This window comes from Akebia trifoliata, chromosome 11 (genome assembly GCF_017979445.1).
Source record: "Akebia trifoliata isolate Shusen 1 chromosome 11, ASM1797944v1, whole genome shotgun sequence".
In the NCBI taxonomy this organism is placed as follows: Eukaryota; Viridiplantae; Streptophyta; class Magnoliopsida; order Ranunculales; family Lardizabalaceae; genus Akebia; species Akebia trifoliata.
In genome coordinates, this window is record NC_141385.1 from 50,854,620 (window position 1) to 50,873,611 (window position 18,992).

At 35.0% G+C, this 18,992-nt stretch overlaps 2 protein-coding genes across 26 annotated transcripts; both read right to left on the reverse strand.

Moving 5' to 3' along the window:
- Positions 1-3,964: 3,964 nt before the first annotated feature.
- LOC147392500 (arginine biosynthesis bifunctional protein ArgJ, chloroplastic-like) lies at positions 3,965-17,188 on the reverse strand. 25 transcript variants are annotated; one of them, XM_086459620.1, is made up of 16 exons: positions 16,965-17,188; positions 15,743-15,825; positions 14,906-14,964; positions 14,649-14,825; positions 13,846-14,561; positions 13,630-13,749; positions 13,406-13,525; positions 13,074-13,159; positions 12,427-12,485; positions 12,144-12,179; positions 11,729-11,826; positions 11,554-11,605; positions 8,792-8,862; positions 5,104-5,181; positions 4,925-5,030; positions 3,965-4,213 (listed from the first exon to the last, which is right to left on the reverse strand). In XM_086459620.1, exons 11-16 carry the CDS (start codon positions 11,819-11,821, stop codon positions 4,176-4,178), a joined length of 438 nt encoding a protein of 145 aa, XP_086315746.1. In that variant the 5' UTR covers positions 11,822-11,826; positions 12,144-12,179; positions 12,427-12,485; positions 13,074-13,159; positions 13,406-13,525; positions 13,630-13,749; positions 13,846-14,561; positions 14,649-14,825; positions 14,906-14,964; positions 15,743-15,825; positions 16,965-17,188; the 3' UTR covers positions 3,965-4,175. The 25 variants fall into 25 exon arrangements, with proteins under 25 accessions (XP_086315746.1, XP_086315754.1, XP_086315747.1 ...); XM_086459628.1 differs by lacking the exons at positions 12,144-12,179; positions 12,427-12,485 and adding an exon at positions 11,377-11,398; XM_086459621.1 differs by lacking the exon at positions 12,427-12,485.
- On the reverse strand, positions 12,054-13,773 carry LOC147392501 (plasma membrane ATPase 2-like). The gene is made up of 5 exons (XM_086459189.1): positions 13,630-13,773; positions 13,406-13,525; positions 13,278-13,312; positions 12,427-12,553; positions 12,054-12,179 (listed from the first exon to the last, which is right to left on the reverse strand). The coding sequence occupies exons 1-5, from the start codon at positions 13,771-13,773 to the stop codon at positions 12,054-12,056; spliced, it is 552 nt and encodes a 183-aa protein (XP_086315315.1).
- Positions 17,189-18,992: the final 1,804 nt, after the last annotated feature.

The following is an 18,992-nucleotide window of genomic DNA, read 5'->3' on the forward strand; positions in this document are numbered from 1 at the left end:
TAGCCCAAGCTATACACAGTCAAGATTGTACACATAAACAAATTTCAAAAGGTTATACCTCAGATTTATGACCCACAAGTTGGCAAGCATAGTCATTTGAGACACAAAGATCATGTTGAAGTATGCTAAGGTCTCTATTTTCAGAAGACTATGCGTGAACTCCATGCCAAAACACCAATTCTTGTTTGATGCCCACCCATGGTTCAGACCTTCTTACATCGAATGCCATGCCACACCTGCCACAAAACACCAAAGCATCCAATGTAAAAAATGATTTTTAGTGCATGAATGTCTTTCCAGAGTAAAGGGAAGTGTAAGAGCAAGGATAAAAATCTGTATCCACAAGATATTTGCAAGCCTTTTTTTTCTGGCTTATGTTCTATTGAATCAAGAATATGGGTCATCAAGTGATGACATTCAAAGTTGAGGGCATTAACAATGATGTTGAAGTTGCAAACCAAAAGTTTTCTGGCGGGTGATCCTAATTCTATATGATAATATTCACTTCTTTTTTTCGAATGGATAAGCTGGAGTGCTGGACTTGAACCCACAACCTCTAAGTGCTCTGCAATGTGTCAAACCAACTGAGCTGTAGGTCTAAGCCTAAATATTCACTTTATTTGTCAACACATGCCTTTCTCTACACTATTCCAACACAACTTCCTATATGACTAAATTTTCCCTGAATGAAGACTTTTCAATTTTCCAAGTAGTGAATTCATCTTTTGGGGTAGTTAAAAAAATTATATTGGTGCAGGTTTCACAACCCAACTAGTATGAGTGTTTATGCCTTAATTTATGTATTATGTTTCTAAATTCGTTGCATTATTTGCTGCCAAAAGTTTTTCAGAAAAACTTGAATAGAGCATTCAAATTATGAGAACTAGGCTACCTTACTAGGACATTATCTTGAGTCTTGTCTGTCTTGATAATGTTGATCTAGAAGATTTATCCCTCTTTTTTTTTTTTTCTTCTCATCAAGCCTATTTATTTAGTTGATCTTTGTCTTATCTGTTAATTTCAAATTTCTCCATCAACATCTCTTAGGTTTGATTCTTTCCTATCTCTCCCTCTCTCTCTCTCTCTCTCTCTCTCTCTTCTTCTTCTTCTCATTAGGCCTATTTATTTAGTTGATCTTTGCCTTATCTGTTGATTTCAAATTTCTCCATCAACATCTCTTAGGTTTGATTATTTCCTACTTCAGGAGAACTAATACTACATAATTTAGAGGAGGTCGGAATTTCGCCACTATCTTTTTTGTTTATGTTATTCCTCAACTTCATAAGACATACAATTGTTATCCACAATGCTGCAGACGGCTCAGATTCTTTTTTGAGGAGCAACACTGTCAAACATATGAAGGAAAATTTACCATGTTCCTAGAGTTGTTATAACGGATAACCATGAAAATACAAAAAGGACAATGGTAGAATTTTAAATAGAGTTACACCACTTAAGTTTCTACTTGTATGGAGTCTCACCTCACAAACATAATGGAAGAATTTCACCTCTGGAAGGATCAAGCAAGTAATCAAGGAAATTTTATTCAATCTATGTCATAAAATAAAGTTGTCACATCATATTTATAGAGGCTTCCCCTCTTCGGTGACTTTAAACAACTCAATTTGCACATAAGAAAAGGAAACTAATGGCAAATCTACAAGCCAAAAATCTGAAAATAACATTAAACAAAATGTTCTCAACGAAAAACCCTGCAATTCACCCATTACATCAATTTTTGCAGATAAATTTCCAAACAAACTGATTTTTGTAAATGTGCTCATTTTTTATTTTTATTTTTCTTAGTGATGCTTATTCTATGAACTTCTTGTTTCTCAATTGCACAACATTCAGTTCCATAAACCATAACTAATCTTATTGTTGTTTTAATAAAAGTTCACTACTATTTACTCGGTGAGTATTGTGATACACAGACCATCCTCTCTGTTTTTTCTAATGAATTATACTGGATGCTTAAGGACATATTATGGACAGTAGGACCAAATGTAAAACAAATGAAAATTTAATACCATATGTTTGTCTGATCTTCAAAACCCATAAGAATGAAATAATATAATCAATCATATTCTTGAATGGAAAAAAGAACTTTGATGTAAATCATACCACATATGGGAAATACTCTCAAGGTGATGCCAAGAGCTGCAGAAAATACCAGTTACTTTGGTTCCGCTCCTCTAAATTGGAACCATAATACCATTTCAATTTTGATTTATATTTCTCGGCAATTCGTAATAATCATACAAAATTTTAATTAAAAATAGTACAATTAGTTGTAATTGAAAAAGAGAGGGATAAATACCTCTGGAGTATTTGAACAAGAGGATCGGCGATATTCTTGTTGAGAAAAAAAAACAATCTAACGTAATCCTATTCTGAAATGCAGCACATTTTGAGGCAACCACATACTTAGTTGTTTAATAGAGTATAAGGAATAAATTGAACAATATAATTGTAAAGAATAAGGCTGAAGTGACCTCAAGATTGGACCTCACATGGCACACCCTGACGTGAAAGTGTATGGGAACCATAGCTGATTTTCTCAAGATACGAATGAATAAGCATCTATAGTTCCTATCCACTTTCATGTCAAGATGTGCATGAATAAGCATCTATAGTTCCTATCCACTTTCATGTCAAGATGTGCGATGTGAGATTCAATCATAAGGTCACTCCAGCATGACTATTATTCTTCTTTTACTGAAGATTAAACCGGTGCTGCAAATAGGGTGTCACATACATGAAGATTAAATCTATTATTTTAGCTTTGTATGTATTATTATTATTATTATTTTTCTCTTTTTTGAATTAAGGAGTTTGTTGCGTCCTTTCACTTCAACATTCAAACTTAAGACGCCTAACTTTCCCATCTTTGACTATATGGGAATGAAATTGGTACTTTTTCATCCCAAATTTCTCGTAATTTGTAATGGGAAATTAAAAAAACCTAAACACAAAAATCCAATGGTTGATATTTATTCTTGGGATAAAACATCCTCGAGATATGTGATATTAAAATAATATAAATTTCATCCATTAGATTTTATGTGTTGTTTGAGGATTTGGGATGTCAAGAAGAAGAACTAATTAAGAAGATAGGAGAGATATATATTATTCCAAGCAAGTTAAAAAGAGGTGAAGCCAAAGTGGTGCTTAGTAACTGAATGGGTTATCGCCATAGATAATTGCATGAAAGGAGGAGGACCTCATAATCATCAGACTGCCTTTAACACAACATTTTCCTAACAACATGCTTCAACTCAAGCCAAATACTTATAGCCCAAAATCATCTCCATTGGCTCTTTCCATACTGATGTTGAAGAGGTGTCTCTTAAGCATCTTGGCATGGCATAATAATAATAATCATCAGCAAGACAACACTCACTATGTCATAATGCACAATGAACGATTGTCCATGACAGTCGTTTTTGAAAATAACGACTGCCCTTGCTGTCGGAAAGAACATCATTTTAAAAGGAGTCATGTTTAATTTGCGACTGCCCAGTAATGGTTTTAGACAGTCGGGAAAACCGACAGTTTTGGACAGTCATTTTTTCTGGGTTATAATAAACAAAAATTATTTTTCTGGATTTATAATTTAATAAAAAAAATTATAATGCCCTCCTCTCCAATTCACAAGTCCAAGTTCCCATGGGCAGTCTATATGCTGTAGCACATAATAGGATCTATTTTGTATTGTTTAAACCTGATTTAACTGATTTATTCTCTTTCCACTATCTGTACTGTTTAAAACATTTATTTATCAAACATCCTTGAATTAACTTGTTGCCCAGACTCCCAAGAAGAAGAAAAACCTTCAGAAAGTTAACAGATGCCAGTAGTAGTATGCAGTTGCTACAATACTAATTATACATTTGGTGCTACAATACTAGGAATGCAGTGAGAGTGTGTGTGTGTGTGTGTGAGAGAGAGAGAGAGAGAGATCTGTAGGTATTCAACAATCTCTACTAATCAAAATTGTTTCAATATCCATACAGTTGAGGGGAAGAGCTTCATCATTCGTTTGCTAACCTCATACGGAAAATTTGTTTGATGTACAGGATTGTTAGATGTCCCCATGACATAAAAATTGTTTTAGTTAACCTGTTGAGTATATATCACTCCCTTGTTATACTTGCTATGGTCGCCAGCTCGAATTAGGCTAGACTGCAAATAGAATCTTCTTCCTTGGTCCCTGCAATCCACATTTTCAGTAAATAACATAGATCAAACTGTTGTCAAAATATGCAATTATAAAGGAACTATTTTGTAAAAATGCAATATGACATAGTGAACATGCAAATGAAAGAATGTTGTGATGTTCTAAAATTTGTATACAATATACAGAAATATATAAAGATGTCCTAGAATATATGGACTTAACACATCCTAGAAATTCATTTATGATTTCAACACACGAAGGGGTTAGAATTATTGAACTAAATATGTTGGGTTATTCTTGAGATGAATCTGCTTTATGCATGCAATATTGTCTCAAAAGCTTACCAACAGATATGTCGATTTTGACAATACCATGCATTTCTTCAACCTTCCTGAGATAAGCACTGGCTGCAGCCCTGAGAATATCTCTACACATTTAGAATAAGGAACAGTACTAGAATAAAGGAGGATGATAATGTAAAAGAGAGATATAGAAGAGCCAAGTTCCTAGTGTTGCTTCTGGAACTGAGGTTGATTAAATCCTCATAGGCACAATCAATTGAAGCATTAAAACAACCATTTTGACCACAAAAAACAACAACTCATTGTACAAAATAATAAACAATCATTGTGAATACGATAAGCAAGGCCAACAGAAAATAGTGCAGGGTAGCACTCATGGATCCATGAGCAGAATATCTCCAAGAGATATATGAAGCTAGTTTGGGTGAAATGGGATCCCTACATAGCCTGCAGCGCAAGCAATGCTTGTTTGGGTGAAATGGGCTCCCTGCATAGCCCGCAGTGCAAGCAATGCATCCCCAATTTGGATCTCTTCCATATACTGCAGCCTAAGATAACATTTCAAAACAAAGTGGAAACAATATGCTGATTGCAATGATAAAATGGTAACGAAGCTCATACCTTGGCAAGTGAAGAAGATGCCGCTGAGCGTGCAATTTTTGCTACCTCGGCCTCATTGTTTGCACCAGTTACTGTGACCTACACATAAATTGTTACTTAATTAGACATTAAATATTCTCTAGCCAACATATATGAAAGACCTTATAACATCATCAGGTCAACATCTTTATTTTATTACTTCAAATAGTCTCTAGTTCATTTCTTTGTATATAGTTTGGTGTTAGTGTAATCGTAGTTTGTTCCAACACCCATGTCAACATCTTTATTTTGTTACTTCAATGGTTTATTACACTGTTCTTTAACTACTAATTGATTTCAGAATTAGTTGACAGAAAACCAAACAAGAAAACAGAGCAACCAGAAATACAAACAAGCCCAAATTAAAACTATTCATGATACAAACTTACGGTTATGCACATTTCAATTATTCCATTCATGTAATTGTAATGAGTCCATATCAGTTTGACAAAGCTAAAACTAAATACAATTTTTGTACTCACTTTCTCAATGAATGGACCTCAAATCACTTTTCTTCAATAAGATGTTCCAAGAGGCAAGCCAATATAGGAAATAAAAAACAAATTAACCTCACATCCAAGGGCCATATTCAATTTGTCATATTTTATTATTAAATTACACTAAAAACAACATAATGTACCTCTACATGAATTGATATATGAAACAGAACTAGGATCAAACGAAATAATAATCAAAGTAATTGGAATTTTAAGGCATTAGGACCCGAACCTATGGGTCGCAAAAAGAGAGGCCAAGATGGAATTTCTAGCTAATTTTTTTATAACCCAAGCTTGAGCTTGTTAACTCAGGTTAGTCCGAGTTAGGTAGTTTTGGGTAGGTTGGGTGGTTGAGCTAGCTGAACAAGCAAAATTTTGTGTTAATTAACAATATATATATATATATATATATATATCTTAAACAAAAACAATAAATAAAAATAAATAAAAATATGTACTTTATATAAAATACTTATATAATTTTATATAGCCTCGGGTTTGGGTTGTGTTGGGTTTGAACCCTCAAATTGAGCTCAACCTAACCTAAGTTAAGTTGAGTTATACATTAAGAAGAAATTTCGTGACTATTTACCCTAGGGTCATTTCATCTTTGTACAATTTACATATTCATTTATAGCAAACTCATTTAAGATTTCTATGATGCAATTTATGTTCTTCAGAGAGGAAGAGAGATTGAGTGATTGTAACCCGAATTTTCAAAGTAAAAGTGAAATGACATAATCTTCATCAATGGACGTAGGCAATCTTGTAAAACCATATAAATTTTGTGCCGTTCTCTCAATATTTCTGATTTCAATCCCTTTTGTTCTTTCATAGTTGTCAGTGTTTCACACACGATTTTCTACAGTAAAATACATATTATAATGCAGCAATTGAAGCCATAAATAGCGATTAAACCTCCCAAACTAAAAGTATGTCACCATAACTCCCTAAGCTAGCTTAAGCCAGACATACAAAGTCCTTTTGAAGGACCTATAGTTGCTTGACCAAAGTGTTTAGTGATGATGACAATTCCAGTGCCACTTTCTCTATGCCCCAACCAAAGTTAAAAAAAAATAATAATAAATAACTTCAATGCCGCTATTTAGTTATAATAACTCTCTCCGTTCCCCTCTAAGAAATGCATTTCCCCTATAGTTACTAGTCTAGTTGTTACTAGTATTTCTCAATTGCTCCAAATACTCCTTCTAATTCTCTTAATTCCCCTTGAAGAGCCTCTCTTATCATTAATAATTTTTCTTTGCTTTTGGTTTGTTAAATGGAACCACTGGATCTAAGTGTCATTGATGCACCCAAAAATGATATGGTTAGACTAGAGTTTTTCTAGTATAAATTGATTTCTTCCTACTAGATTACTTCTAAAACTTTTGAAATTTCTGAATATCAAAACAAGATCCCAAATTTTATAAATTTGGAGTAAAGGGACCAATAATTAATTATGCAATCTAATTCCCAATCGTGTTTTTTCAAATTATGCTATTTCTCATTCTTAGAATTTTGAAATCCAATTGAATAAGATCTTTTCTATTCAGGGTTTATGTTCTTAATCATAGAGTCTAGCATGTATCAAATTTGCAATTGCCCATCCAAGCCAACCAAACACCATTTTCTTCATGATCCATATGTTAGAACCAAACATAGAGATATTTTCTTGAGGAATTTCATCTCAAACCAATACAGAACATGTTCATTGTTATAGACATCAACACACTTCAATTAACAGAAGTTTATGGCTCTAGAAAAAATTGAAATAGAGAAAGAGCCAAATCTCTCAAATTCCAATTTTATTTCATTTTTTATGTTTTAGGTTAATCAATCAAGAGAGAATAATAACTAAACCCTAAAAGCAACGTCCTGGATTCTTACAAAAGCAACCAATCAGGGAAAAAATTGTCAATTCTGACAACCAAAAGAGATCTAAATCCCAAAGAGTCCTCAATTCTTACAAAAAAATCTCACCAAAAAAGAAATTAGAATTAAATAAAAGAGACAAGTTTCAATCGACTCACCTAAAGGTGAATTTGCAGATAATCAGAAGGATATTTGATTAAAAAATTAAGCGTTTGAGACTTCGAATCCAGTAGAGATGCAAGTTTCTTCGGCCCAACAAATGATTGAGAAACAAAAAGGTCTTGTAAGGGCTTCAATCTGGTTCGTACCAACCAATAGAAGCGTTTCTGCGAGCTCAAGCTTGAGCTTTTAGGGTTTAATGGAAGGAGAGGGGCGAGTGAAGAGAGGGAGAGGGGTGAGTAAGAGTGAGAGGCGCACAAATCGACCCAAGAGTTTCACGGGTTTGAGAGTAGGGCTAAACAGATCGTGAGTTTGAGAGTAGAGTTAAACAGAGTTTTGAGAGTTGATCCGACAGTTTTCATGCATAATTGTCTTTAGATGGTTGAGATCCATCATGACAACGACCGCTAAAATGGGCCGATGATATCCGACCAAATGTTGCCTAAATCTGCCGTCGTCAAGCTAATAATGACAGCTATAAACAGTCTCAATTAACCATGGCTTAGTTCTATCGTTTTTAGCGCAATTTCAATGTCGTTTCAGCTCACTTTTGACTTGGTGCCATTCCTTCAATTTTTAGCTTTTATTGAAACTTTGAAGTTTCTCATGTTACCTCCTAAAACTGATTTAGAATTAGTGACCAAAATTAAATCAGTATGCATGCTTGGAAATTTTAAATTTGGGTTGATGTGAGATGGAAAACAATTATTAGTATGTGTTGTCCTATTAGTCCAAGAAGTTGAGAAATAACCATTTTTTGTGGGCATTCTCTCAATCACACCGAGTGTGGAAAGAACAAACAGTGCATGAGCACCACATAAATTAGAGAAAAAGCCTACATAACATTTTATCCTAAAGTGGACAAGACATCCGCCTTGATAGACTGTTTAAAACAACACAAACCCACATTTTGTAAATAGAAACACTTACCCTCTTCAATAGAACTTAATTTATGAAAGTAAAATCTCAAATCATATAAAACACTCAACAAAGAGTCATTATTAAGAGTTTCCAAAGTTTCAGCATTAAGAATATCAAGCTATAATGTTTTTTCCCTAGAGTTATTGGGCTGCAATTTTGAAAATTATAGTGAAATTGATATTGCTAAAAGACAAGTTCAAAGGTCCATAGGGGGAGTTTACCTCTCTTTTCCGCTTCCAATTTTGAGCGACTCTCCATACAAATCCACATCCCAGGTAACACCCAATTCTCTCTGTGAGACCATTCGAAAAAATTGTAAAAGATGACATATAAGTCACAAAGTTAACACTAAATAACAATCCAAATACCCCTTTATAGGACTATCACTAGGGAAAAAAATTCCAACCTAAATAACAAAAAGAGAACAAATGGAGAAAAATTGTCACTTAAACCCATACCCTAGCACTACGTCATAATGCGCAATAACCGACTATCTTGGACAGTCGTTTTAAAAGGAGTCGCAGTTAAAATGAGACTGTTGATAAAAGTCGGGAAAAAACAGTTTTACACCGTCGGAAAAAACGACAGTCTTAGACAATCGTTTTTCTGGATTTATAATATAAAAAAATTTATTTTTCTAAATTTATAAAAAAAATAAAAAATGGATCATTAAAAAAATTATTTTTCTGCCCATTTTCCAACTCTGTAGGCCACCCAATTTTCCCTTCTTTCCATCATCATCTTTGTAAACTTTCATTTTAAACACTTAAAAACAGATTTCAACATTTATTTATGAATAAAAATTAAAGTTCAGTGATTTAAGGTAAATAACTCAAAATGTTTTGAAACAACCCAGCCTCAAGGTTCCTTACAACAATCCAATTGGCCCCTCGTAACCATATTCAGGGGTTGACATCCAAATGAATGTGATAGATTGTTTGGTTAAGTCCATTTGATTGGTTTATCAAATTTATCATCTCAACATAAGCTCGTTGTGAGCCAGAGGTAGTGTACAACATGTAGTTCTGAAGCTCTCCAGTAAATCTTCAAGGGTCTGCACATGCAAAATGAAGATAAATTCATTACAATGATCACATGTTGGAAAATGCTTTGTTTTCACCTTATGGTGCTTCTTGCCATTGATGCAGTAATGTTCAGCATGGATTGTTCAAGTCTTGATTCTTAAAATTCAATTGGTAGCATTTACATGAATTTGCATGACTTACTGAAAAAAAGAGTAAATGCGTGCACGTGTGTGTGTGTGGGTGGGGAGGGGGGAGCATGTGTCACCTGTCTATTTGTGTGCACACGATTGTGTATAAAGGTTCATTAGCAGCATCGGTTAGCAGTTCAAGTAGTAGTTGGTTCTCGAATTCAATTTAGTTCCAAATATTATATACCTTGTTTCCATAGTTGTGATACAAAATATTATATACCTAACGAAAAAATCTCACAATAGCACAAGAAACAGATTACAAAATCACAAGAAACGGGTCCTAAGGAGTTTTCTAGTTACAGCCGTTTTATAATTCTGATCATGGGAGCATCACTATCGAACCAAACATAACATCTGATTCTAGAATCAGATTATGGGCAAGAATTAAAGTCACGAACTTTGCAGCCCAAACATCTTCAACTGATGTGCTATGAACTTTTACTTTCTTCACAACCTACTTATTCAAATGATACAATTTCAGAAAGTGTTTTGAAATCATGTAACTTGGACATTGACCCTTTTATTAACATTGGATATGAACATTTTTAAGAAATAGTTTGATTGAATTGGATAGCTTACAAAGAGACTTAGAGGAGCAATTATAAAGTATAAAAGTAACTTCCACGGAAAATCTGAGACAAAGCCAACAACATAACAAAAAGAGCAAAACTACGCTACTCGACATAAACAAATCTTATTTTAGTAAGAAAATATGTAAAATTATGTTGTAAATGTAGGAATGCTAATAATTAAGAAAGCTTTAGAATATATAAAGATCAATAACTTGTGGTTACTTCAATAAGTCTACAAAATTTGTGAAATTCTTTGGACGGACTTCGTGGGACATACTTGTATAAACAAAACTAAAGAAAGAATTTAAGGCAGAAAACTAGTCAATTCTAGTTTTTGTTTTCATATGAAACAAAATTTCTTGAGTATTGCTTTTAACTGAAATGTTTTGATATTAATTCTTTATTTGATTAGAGAATGGTTAGATTAAAGTTAATCATAAATTAAATTAAATTTCATATAGAGTCGACAGATTACCTCTTCTTCAAGTTTAGCGTGGCGTGCTCTACCTGCTTTCATAGCTTTATTAATTCTTGGCTTGCCATAAAGAAGAACAAATTCGATTTGTTTTTCACACCACTCCTAATGTTAATAAGAAGTAGAATAGAAGCAAAATCTTAATAAGTTCATATCTATTTTTGAACAAAAATATAACTTTATGACACCAAGCAAAACTAATACTAACATATAAGCAAAGATACTCAATAAAATAAACAACATAATATGTCTATATCACACTCGAAAACTTTTGTGTTTATGGTCTAAAACAAAACCAAATGGAATTTTGAGAGAAAATTAAGACAAAATTACTCTAGAAAACATACTTCACTCTTTAATCTGCCCATTGCTGCTTCCTAGTTTTTAGCCTTTATTAGGAGATTCTTTAATCTACCTACATCCAGCAAACTGAAATGGTTGGATTTGTGCAGGTTGGGTTCCCAAATTGGTTAATACAGGATTCATTGTAACAGTTGCATCAACCTTCAAATTACCTAACCAAATGGTAGTTTAAAGTAGTACCTTCAAATGCCTGAAATTGCAGCTGAGTTATTCCAAGTACCATTAATAAGAAAGCATGTTACAAGAAATTATTACCTACCACAACTCAATTGCAACATACTTCAAGTTGGGGAATACATATAAATCTGGATCATCTTTGAAATCTGTCAAAATAAAAGTTGTAAATAGATCATTTACCTGCCTTCTTGATTTCAGGATCTGTAATCTCCTTTGTAATATCATTGTATCCCTGCTCATATATGTGAGGAATTACATTGTGAGGTGTAACACAACTAGGAAAAAATAACAGCAGAGAGTCTCAAATAGTAGAAAGAAGAAAAAGAGGACAATTAACATATGAACAATTATGTACCTCGGGTTTCTTATCGTCGGGATCCAGAATGAATTCTACTTCATCCCAATCCTCTGGCTGTAGAACTTTGTTCATATTGAAATCTAGCTGCATGTATACTAGAGACAAAGAAAAAAAAGTACAATCCTAAATTTCAATTTATAACCTTCTTGACTTTTGTTTGCTCCCCTCAATTAATCATCACCATCATCCATGCCTCGTCCAAAAAATATTGGGGTCAGCAATATTTGCTCATCAAATATGTTATTTGTGACGAAAAACATGCATAGTGAACAATGACCCCAAAATATTGAGGTCAGCAAGAGTTGAGGTCCCTTGGTGTATGTTATTTGTCAGTCAGGGTTGGCAAATCAATGTGAATTTGGGAGACAAGCATAGTGAACATTGACCCAGCAAGTGTAGCAGAATTTTTTACCACATAAACCACATCGTCCCCCTTCACCTCATCCACCTGCAGAGGAACAACAGGATGAGAACTTGACAAGAAGGCTAGTTAGCAAGCCAAGTGACCCTTCTCCCAATGACAAATGGGGAAAGAGAGAGAAAAATATATCTATCTTGGCAGGTAGTCCGATTCTAACAAATCTATGTGACCAAGTTCACCTATTCTCAAGTTATCCCAGTCATCTAACAAATCTTTGTCACCTTTACAAACACAAAAACTGCACTTTCATGGTATAATGATGAAAGCTGCTCACTTTCGATAGTCCGCTAAAATTGATCGGCAATAGCTTTGAACTGGCTTCTTTATCTTGGTCTGGAGTTAGAACAATAAGTGCATAAGCCTCAAGTGAAATCGCACGCTCGCTTTTATTGAAGACTTTACTGATACAAATGAATTATACAGAATTAATGAAATCAAACTCAAATGCTTGGTTTGAATTGCACTTTTAAATGGTCACAATAAAACCACCCATAGACTTTGCCAGATGGCTTACTTGGTAAAGTCTATGGATGATGACACCGTAGACCTGGGTACAATTCCCACTATCACTGAGTTACTAATCTCATTAAAAACAAGCTTACCAATCAGAAATAAATAAATAAACGTACAAAATTCTATCCAAGCATTAAAGATGACAAAGAGGTCCATGTAGTTCTGTGGAGATGGACAAATATGGAGCAAGTCTAACAGAAGGATTATGTATTATGCACAAATTAGAATGCATAGAAGGATAAAAGTAAAATACGATAGAAGTTGGGTTCAAACATAAGCAAATGAGTCGACAAGAATGTTGGACAATGATCTTTCAGCATTAACAAAATTTGTTAAAAAATGAAATAAAAAATAAAAAATCTACAAATACATATTGCTTGATGATGTTCAATAAATTAAATCCAATACCTCTTTAGGATCTCCCAACATCAAGACAATGGCAGTATCAATAGCATCAATACAACCATATCCTTGTCAGCACCTTTTGCGAAAACCTATGGCAACATAATAATTTCTTGCAACATAAGTTCTAATGCAATTATGCATGTAAACATTTTTCTGAAAGAAAGCTTGTCTAGTGAACTCAAGAAACAATCTTGATCGGGGCTATACCTTCTTCGTGCAATGAAATTGTCACCAAACATGCCCTAAAGATTTAATTCCATATGCAAAGCTATCTACTGAAATGTGAGGGTATGAAATTCATAGTAAAAGCAATTCAGAGAGACCAAAAGTATCACCTCGATCATATTTTTGTCCACCGTGAGCTTGTTAACAGTAAATGTGCCTGCTTTATCACTGCATAGCACGTCCATGCCAGCCATTTCCTCAATAGCAGTCATTCTTTTTGTTATGCAATCCTATAAAGAGTGTGGATGAAGATTAATTCACAATACTTAACATAAATGGGTTCAATCCTTCTTAGGAGATTATAAAATTTCAGTATTATGAGCATGATTCAAACCTGTTGAGATAAACGGCGCAAACCAATAGCCATTGTAACAGAAATGACAGTCGGCATTGCAATTGGGATCCCACCAATGAGTAGCACAAGAAGGTTATCAATACCAACACGATATGGCCTCTGTTGCAGCCCGTATATTACCATTATTTCAATAGCCATCCCCACATATGACTCATTAAATACATGATCAGAAACAAATTCTTTCTCAGATATTACCTAATAGACTCCCACATATGGCAATTTGGGGCCCCAAGTTGCCTTCAAAGGTATCATTCTTTATGTGGTCAGCGGCCTTTAAAGAAAAACCCAACTAGGTGCCCCTGAACTTCCCACTGAGAAGTTGTTATAGGAAAGATCACTCCATGCCATAATAAGATAGAAAAATAGAACTACGTAAGTAAAAAGAATTTTTATAAGAGTACAAAAATGGAACTATGTAAGAGCAGACAGGTATAATAACACTATAATGGTAACATATATTGGAGGATCCCTTACTACACCCAAGATTTCAGAGACAAGAAGCTGTATCTGCAACTTGAAATCATGTTCATGAGACACTAACACAGGGCTTTCAATATAATTAAATGAAGGAACAAAATTTATTCAGCATTACTACCAAGTGCCAACTTTTCACTTGTATATACTGATAAAGGGATGCGATTCTATTAACTAAATAACAATAAAAAATTAAGGAAAGAGAGACTTGTGGGGATTCTTACATGACAAATGAATTTAAGAACAAAAACTTATAATTATCATATATGTGCATGCACAAATATACACATAATTCATATATATACATATAAGCACTAAAAACTATGGGTATAGCTGGAGAAAAGTTAGAACACATGGATATGCAAAGACTTACCTTGCAATAGCAGAAAGTTTATCCACTTCTTCTTTAACATTCATTAGTTTTACAAGGGAATAAACTGCAAAATAGTAGTATTATAAGTAATTGTTTGACAAATGGCTCTATGATGAAAGAAGCACTACATCACATAAACAGCTAACACAACCAGCAGCAGAAGAAGCAGCACTACATCACATAAATAGCTAGCACAACCAGCAGCAGAAGAAGCCAAGCCAGCAGCAGTGGGGAAGTTGTTGTGTGGATCAATGTGTACGTGTAATTTCTCCCAATGCAACTCACAAATGATTCCAAAACGTTAATTATGTTCACAACCAAGAATGGCCTAGGAAACAAATGGAAACAGAATCATCAATCTTGAGCTAAGGAGGTTAATCTAGTAAACCAAGTGGACCACATCCTCACCTTGTCTATCGGCTTCAATTACTCGAAACTGGGCCTGATTACGTTCAATATAAGAAATACTGAAAGAGCCATGGCTTGATGTTCAGAATACTAATTAGGTCCACCCCTTGAGCAGTAACATGATTACATTAACTAGAGTACACTTTGATTTTTGAGGTGGCAATAAGGACCCTAGTTAGCAATTCAACATATGGAAAACTATTGCACAAAAAGTGACCTAAACTTCATGCTCAATGTGTCTTTTCTAGGTCACTGTTTGGTTGTTTGTGTCCTCATCTAAGAGTGATGAAAAGTTACCTAAACCATAGCTACATAATTTACAAGTCCTAATTTAGTTGAAATTTATGTAATGTACGAACTTGGGGTAATATTATCTCCTAATTCCTAATAGGAATTCATACTTCTACCGCAAAGAAGTTTTAGCAAGAAGAGAGAGATCCGCACCCCATTTCAATGGTGGAGGTAGAGTATAACAGGGCCAAACTTGTAGGTAATAGAGGTTTTGATATAATTGGAAGAAAGTTGGAGGACGCAAGAAAGTTAATGGATGACTTTGGAAGGCTATAAGGGAGGTGAGTACCTATTTAAAACTCAAAACCAAACAGAGGATCAAAGTATTGACAGAGAAAAACTATTTGATGTAAAAAAAAAAAAAAAGATATGAAGATCCAGGGAACCTTAAAAATAAGCATCAATTATGATAGAAAGGCATAAGCTTATTTAATTGAGAATCTAATCTTGAAGGTGATCATGGTTGCTTTTTTGAAGGTTATCAAACTGAGTAAAACAAGTTTATAAATAAAAACAAAACTAGTCTAAATCCAACGAATTACTTACTTGGTTAATCCATAATCCAATTGGGAATCTTCACGGAAGACTCGAACCAAAGCGAGAGAGAGGCAAGTAAAAATCAAGACCAACTGAAACAAATGACTGAACTGAAATTAGGGTTTAATTCTAAAAAAATTTAGTAAGTTTTTTAAACTGAAATTGAAAGATAAACTAGCCTGAAATCTGTCCAAAATGTGGTTGAGATCAGAACTGAAGTGTCCTAATCTCAACCAATAAAATCCTAAAAAACTTGCCTGTTATTGCGGAAGCTCAACTGAGTCAATCCCGTCTCGATATTAAAAATCTAGAAAATGAAATCTATGGTCTAGGGATCAATTGTTACACCGTAAAATTGAATCAATACTATAGAACTATAAAACTATAGAACTAGGGTTTTGATATTGCATTGTTTTCATCTCTTCCCTCTATATTTTCTTCGATTACTTCTCTTTGAGTTCATGAATTCAAGTCTAGCTTACGTACCAACTTGAGTTCATGAATTCATGTATTGTAACATCTAACTCGGCAACAACTAACCAATTTGAGTTTATGAATTCAAGTCTAGCTTACGTACTAAAACAAAATGTGTAATTGATGTTTATAGATGACTTGAATAAAATTCAGAGAATTTTCGATCATTTTTTTATTCTTTTTTTTTTTTGTTTGTTTTCAAGAATGATTTCCTGATCTTTTCTTCCTCATTAATTCTATCATCTCTTCCAAGATGTTATAAATTTTGACGATAGTAATTCTTTTAACCGATTCATCCTCTTTGATGCAGTCTGGTAAGAGTTTTTTGCCAAAAACTTCTCAAAAACTCCCATCTATGTGAAGTCACCCTGCTAAGATCTATGAAAATGCCGTAACTCTCTCATGTGAGTTTGAATACTGATAGCTTACATTTTTAATTTTTTTTTGCTTTCTAACGGAAACAAAGAATTGGGAAAATCTTTTGTTTGCCTTTCAATCTAGAACTAAGAATCAGTGTCCTTTAATATTTGCTAAATTTCTGTTTTTATGATTTGTAAGACATATTCTCAACTATCCTAATAGTTGCAAGACAAGCATCTGAACAAAGTTGTTCCATCAAAAGTAGAAACAAAAATGGACTCTCAAACAAAGAAAATCCAATATAGAAAGACAGTAATCACAAAGGCGTAAATAATTGAAATATATAAAATAAAATTTTAGAACATTTAAGAGACAGAGAGAAAGAGAGAGAGAGGACCTGAATTTGCTGGGTATGTTGATCATGACAGTAGTCTTAGAATTGAGATGTCCACTGATGAAAACCCTAATCATCCCAACAACATCCAAGGTTTAAGCCTTTGTGATTGCTTCCTGGTAAATCATCGATCCAATTTCACTCTTACAAACTTGTTGGCGAATTTTGGGGTGGGATCGACATGGAAAAAACTGCATTTTTTTGTTTTTTGAACATCAACTCTTCCAAAATTCTAAACGCACCTAAGTGGACTGAGCCAACTCGGTGGTCTGAGTCAATTCGGTCACTGAGTCGACTTACTGGATGGGTCAACTCGAATACTGAGTCAACTCGTTTGACCGAGTCAACTCGCTGTACTGAGTCAACTCAGAACTGAGTTGAGTCGATGCACTGGGTGTAACTCGAGTACTGAGTCAACTCGTTTGACCGAGTCAACTCGTTAGTGTTGAGTTAACTCAGTTTCTGAGTTGACTCAATGACCTGGGTCAACTCGATACTGAGTCAACTCGTTTGGCGAGTCAACTCAGTGTACTGAGCCGACTCGGTCAGTGAGTCACTTCGATAGGTTGAGTCAACTCTGTAACCGAATGGACTCGGCGAAGCTTTATTAACGAGCAGGGTGGAGCTAATAATGAGCCGTGGGGGCACACCTCTATATTTACAACACTTACAAGCCCAATTTGTCCCCACTCCTTCACCTCTCTCCCCATTTGCCCCCACACCCTCACCTCCCTCCAATTTTTGCCCCTTCCCTCTTCAATTTTTTGTTGTAGATGACATTGGAAATGACCTAAATATCCTTTTTTTCAACTTCTAAACAGAAAACTCTTCTCCCTAAAATCATTTATCTTCAAGTTCTTCAACTATACAACTAACCATAGTCTGCCCCCACTACAAGAAAATCCTAGTCCCTCCCCTGTTAATGAGGGCATGTTTTTGGAGCGTTGAAAAGTTGTACATTTGATCGCTTGGCCATAGACGACTTGAATAATGACGAACAGGTGAGGTTTTGTATGTGATTTTTTTGCTCTTGTATGCCTGAAATATATTAAAGGAATAAATGAATACATAGCTAACATCCGTACGGACGAGTGGGTATGTGCTACGGATTTTTCGAGTCGAGCGGAGAGTGAGATACGGGCGTTTGAAAAAACGTCAGAAATTTGGAGTTTTCGATGGGAACGGTCACTCGGGCGGAGCTCCCCGTTGTTTGTCATTTTTGGTAAAAGAGCGCCCATCCGGACCGGGAATCTCTCTACTCGGACAACGTCGGAATTTTCGATACGGACGATTGGGCGTGGATTACGTTAAAAACCGAAATACGGGTCATGAGATACGACCATTTGAACGCGGACGTGTCTTTTTCGGAGAAAGGTGTACCCCCATGAAAATCACCTTCTTTAGAAAGGATCCCGGCCAGCGGGACGAAATCCGGAAACACGGTGACGTAGCTAACATCCGTACGGATGAGTGGGTATATGCTACGGATTTTTCGAGTCTAGCAGAGAGTGAGATACGGGCGTCTGAAAAACCGTTAGAAATTTCGAGTTTTCGACGGGAACGGTCGCCCGGATGGAGCTTCCCGTTATTTGCCATTTTCGGAAAGGAACGCCGGTCCGGATCGAGAATCTTTCTGCTCGAACAACGCCGGGATTTTCGATACGGACGATTGGGCGTGGATTACATTAAAAATCGAAATACGGGCCATGAGATACGACCATTTGAACGCGCACGTGTCTTTTTCGGAGAAAGGTGTACCCCCACAGAAATCACCTTCTTCGGAAAGGATCTCGGCCTGCGAGACGAAATCCGAAAACACGGTGATGTAGCTAAGATCCGTACGGACGAGTGAGTATGCACTACGAATTTTTCGAGTCTAGCGGAGAGTGAGATACATGCGTCTGAAAAAACGTCAGAAATTTTGAGTTTTCGACGGGAACGATCGCCCGGATGGAGCTTCCCGTTGTTTGCCATTTTCAGCAAGGAACGCCAATCCGAAATAGGAATTTTTCTCCTCGAACAACGTCAAAA

Coding starts and splice junctions, on each gene's coding strand:
- LOC147392500 (XM_086459624.1), bottom strand. CDS start 11,821: ATGCAGCTAGATTTCAATATGAACAAAGTTCTACAGCCAGAGGATTGG. Junction 8,863..11,553: donor TCCTGAAATCAAGAAGGCAG/GTAAATGATCTA, acceptor ATGGTCTCACAG/AGAGAATTGGGTGTTACCTG. Junction 4,214..4,924: donor TTGCTTGCGCTGCAGGCTAT/GTAGGGATCCCA, acceptor TGTGGATTGCAG/GGACCAAGGAAGAAGATTCT.
- LOC147392501 (XM_086459189.1), bottom strand. CDS start 13,773: ATGGTAATATACGGGCTGCAACAGAGGCCATATCGTGTTGGTATTGAT. Junction 12,554..13,277: donor AATTTCATTGCACGAAGAAG/GTATAGCCCCGA, acceptor CATTTGTATCAG/TAAAGTCTTCAATAAAAGCG. Junction 12,180..12,426: donor ATTTTAGCGGACTATCGAAA/GTGAGCAGCTTT, acceptor GTTCCTCTGCAG/GTGGATGAGGTGAAGGGGGA.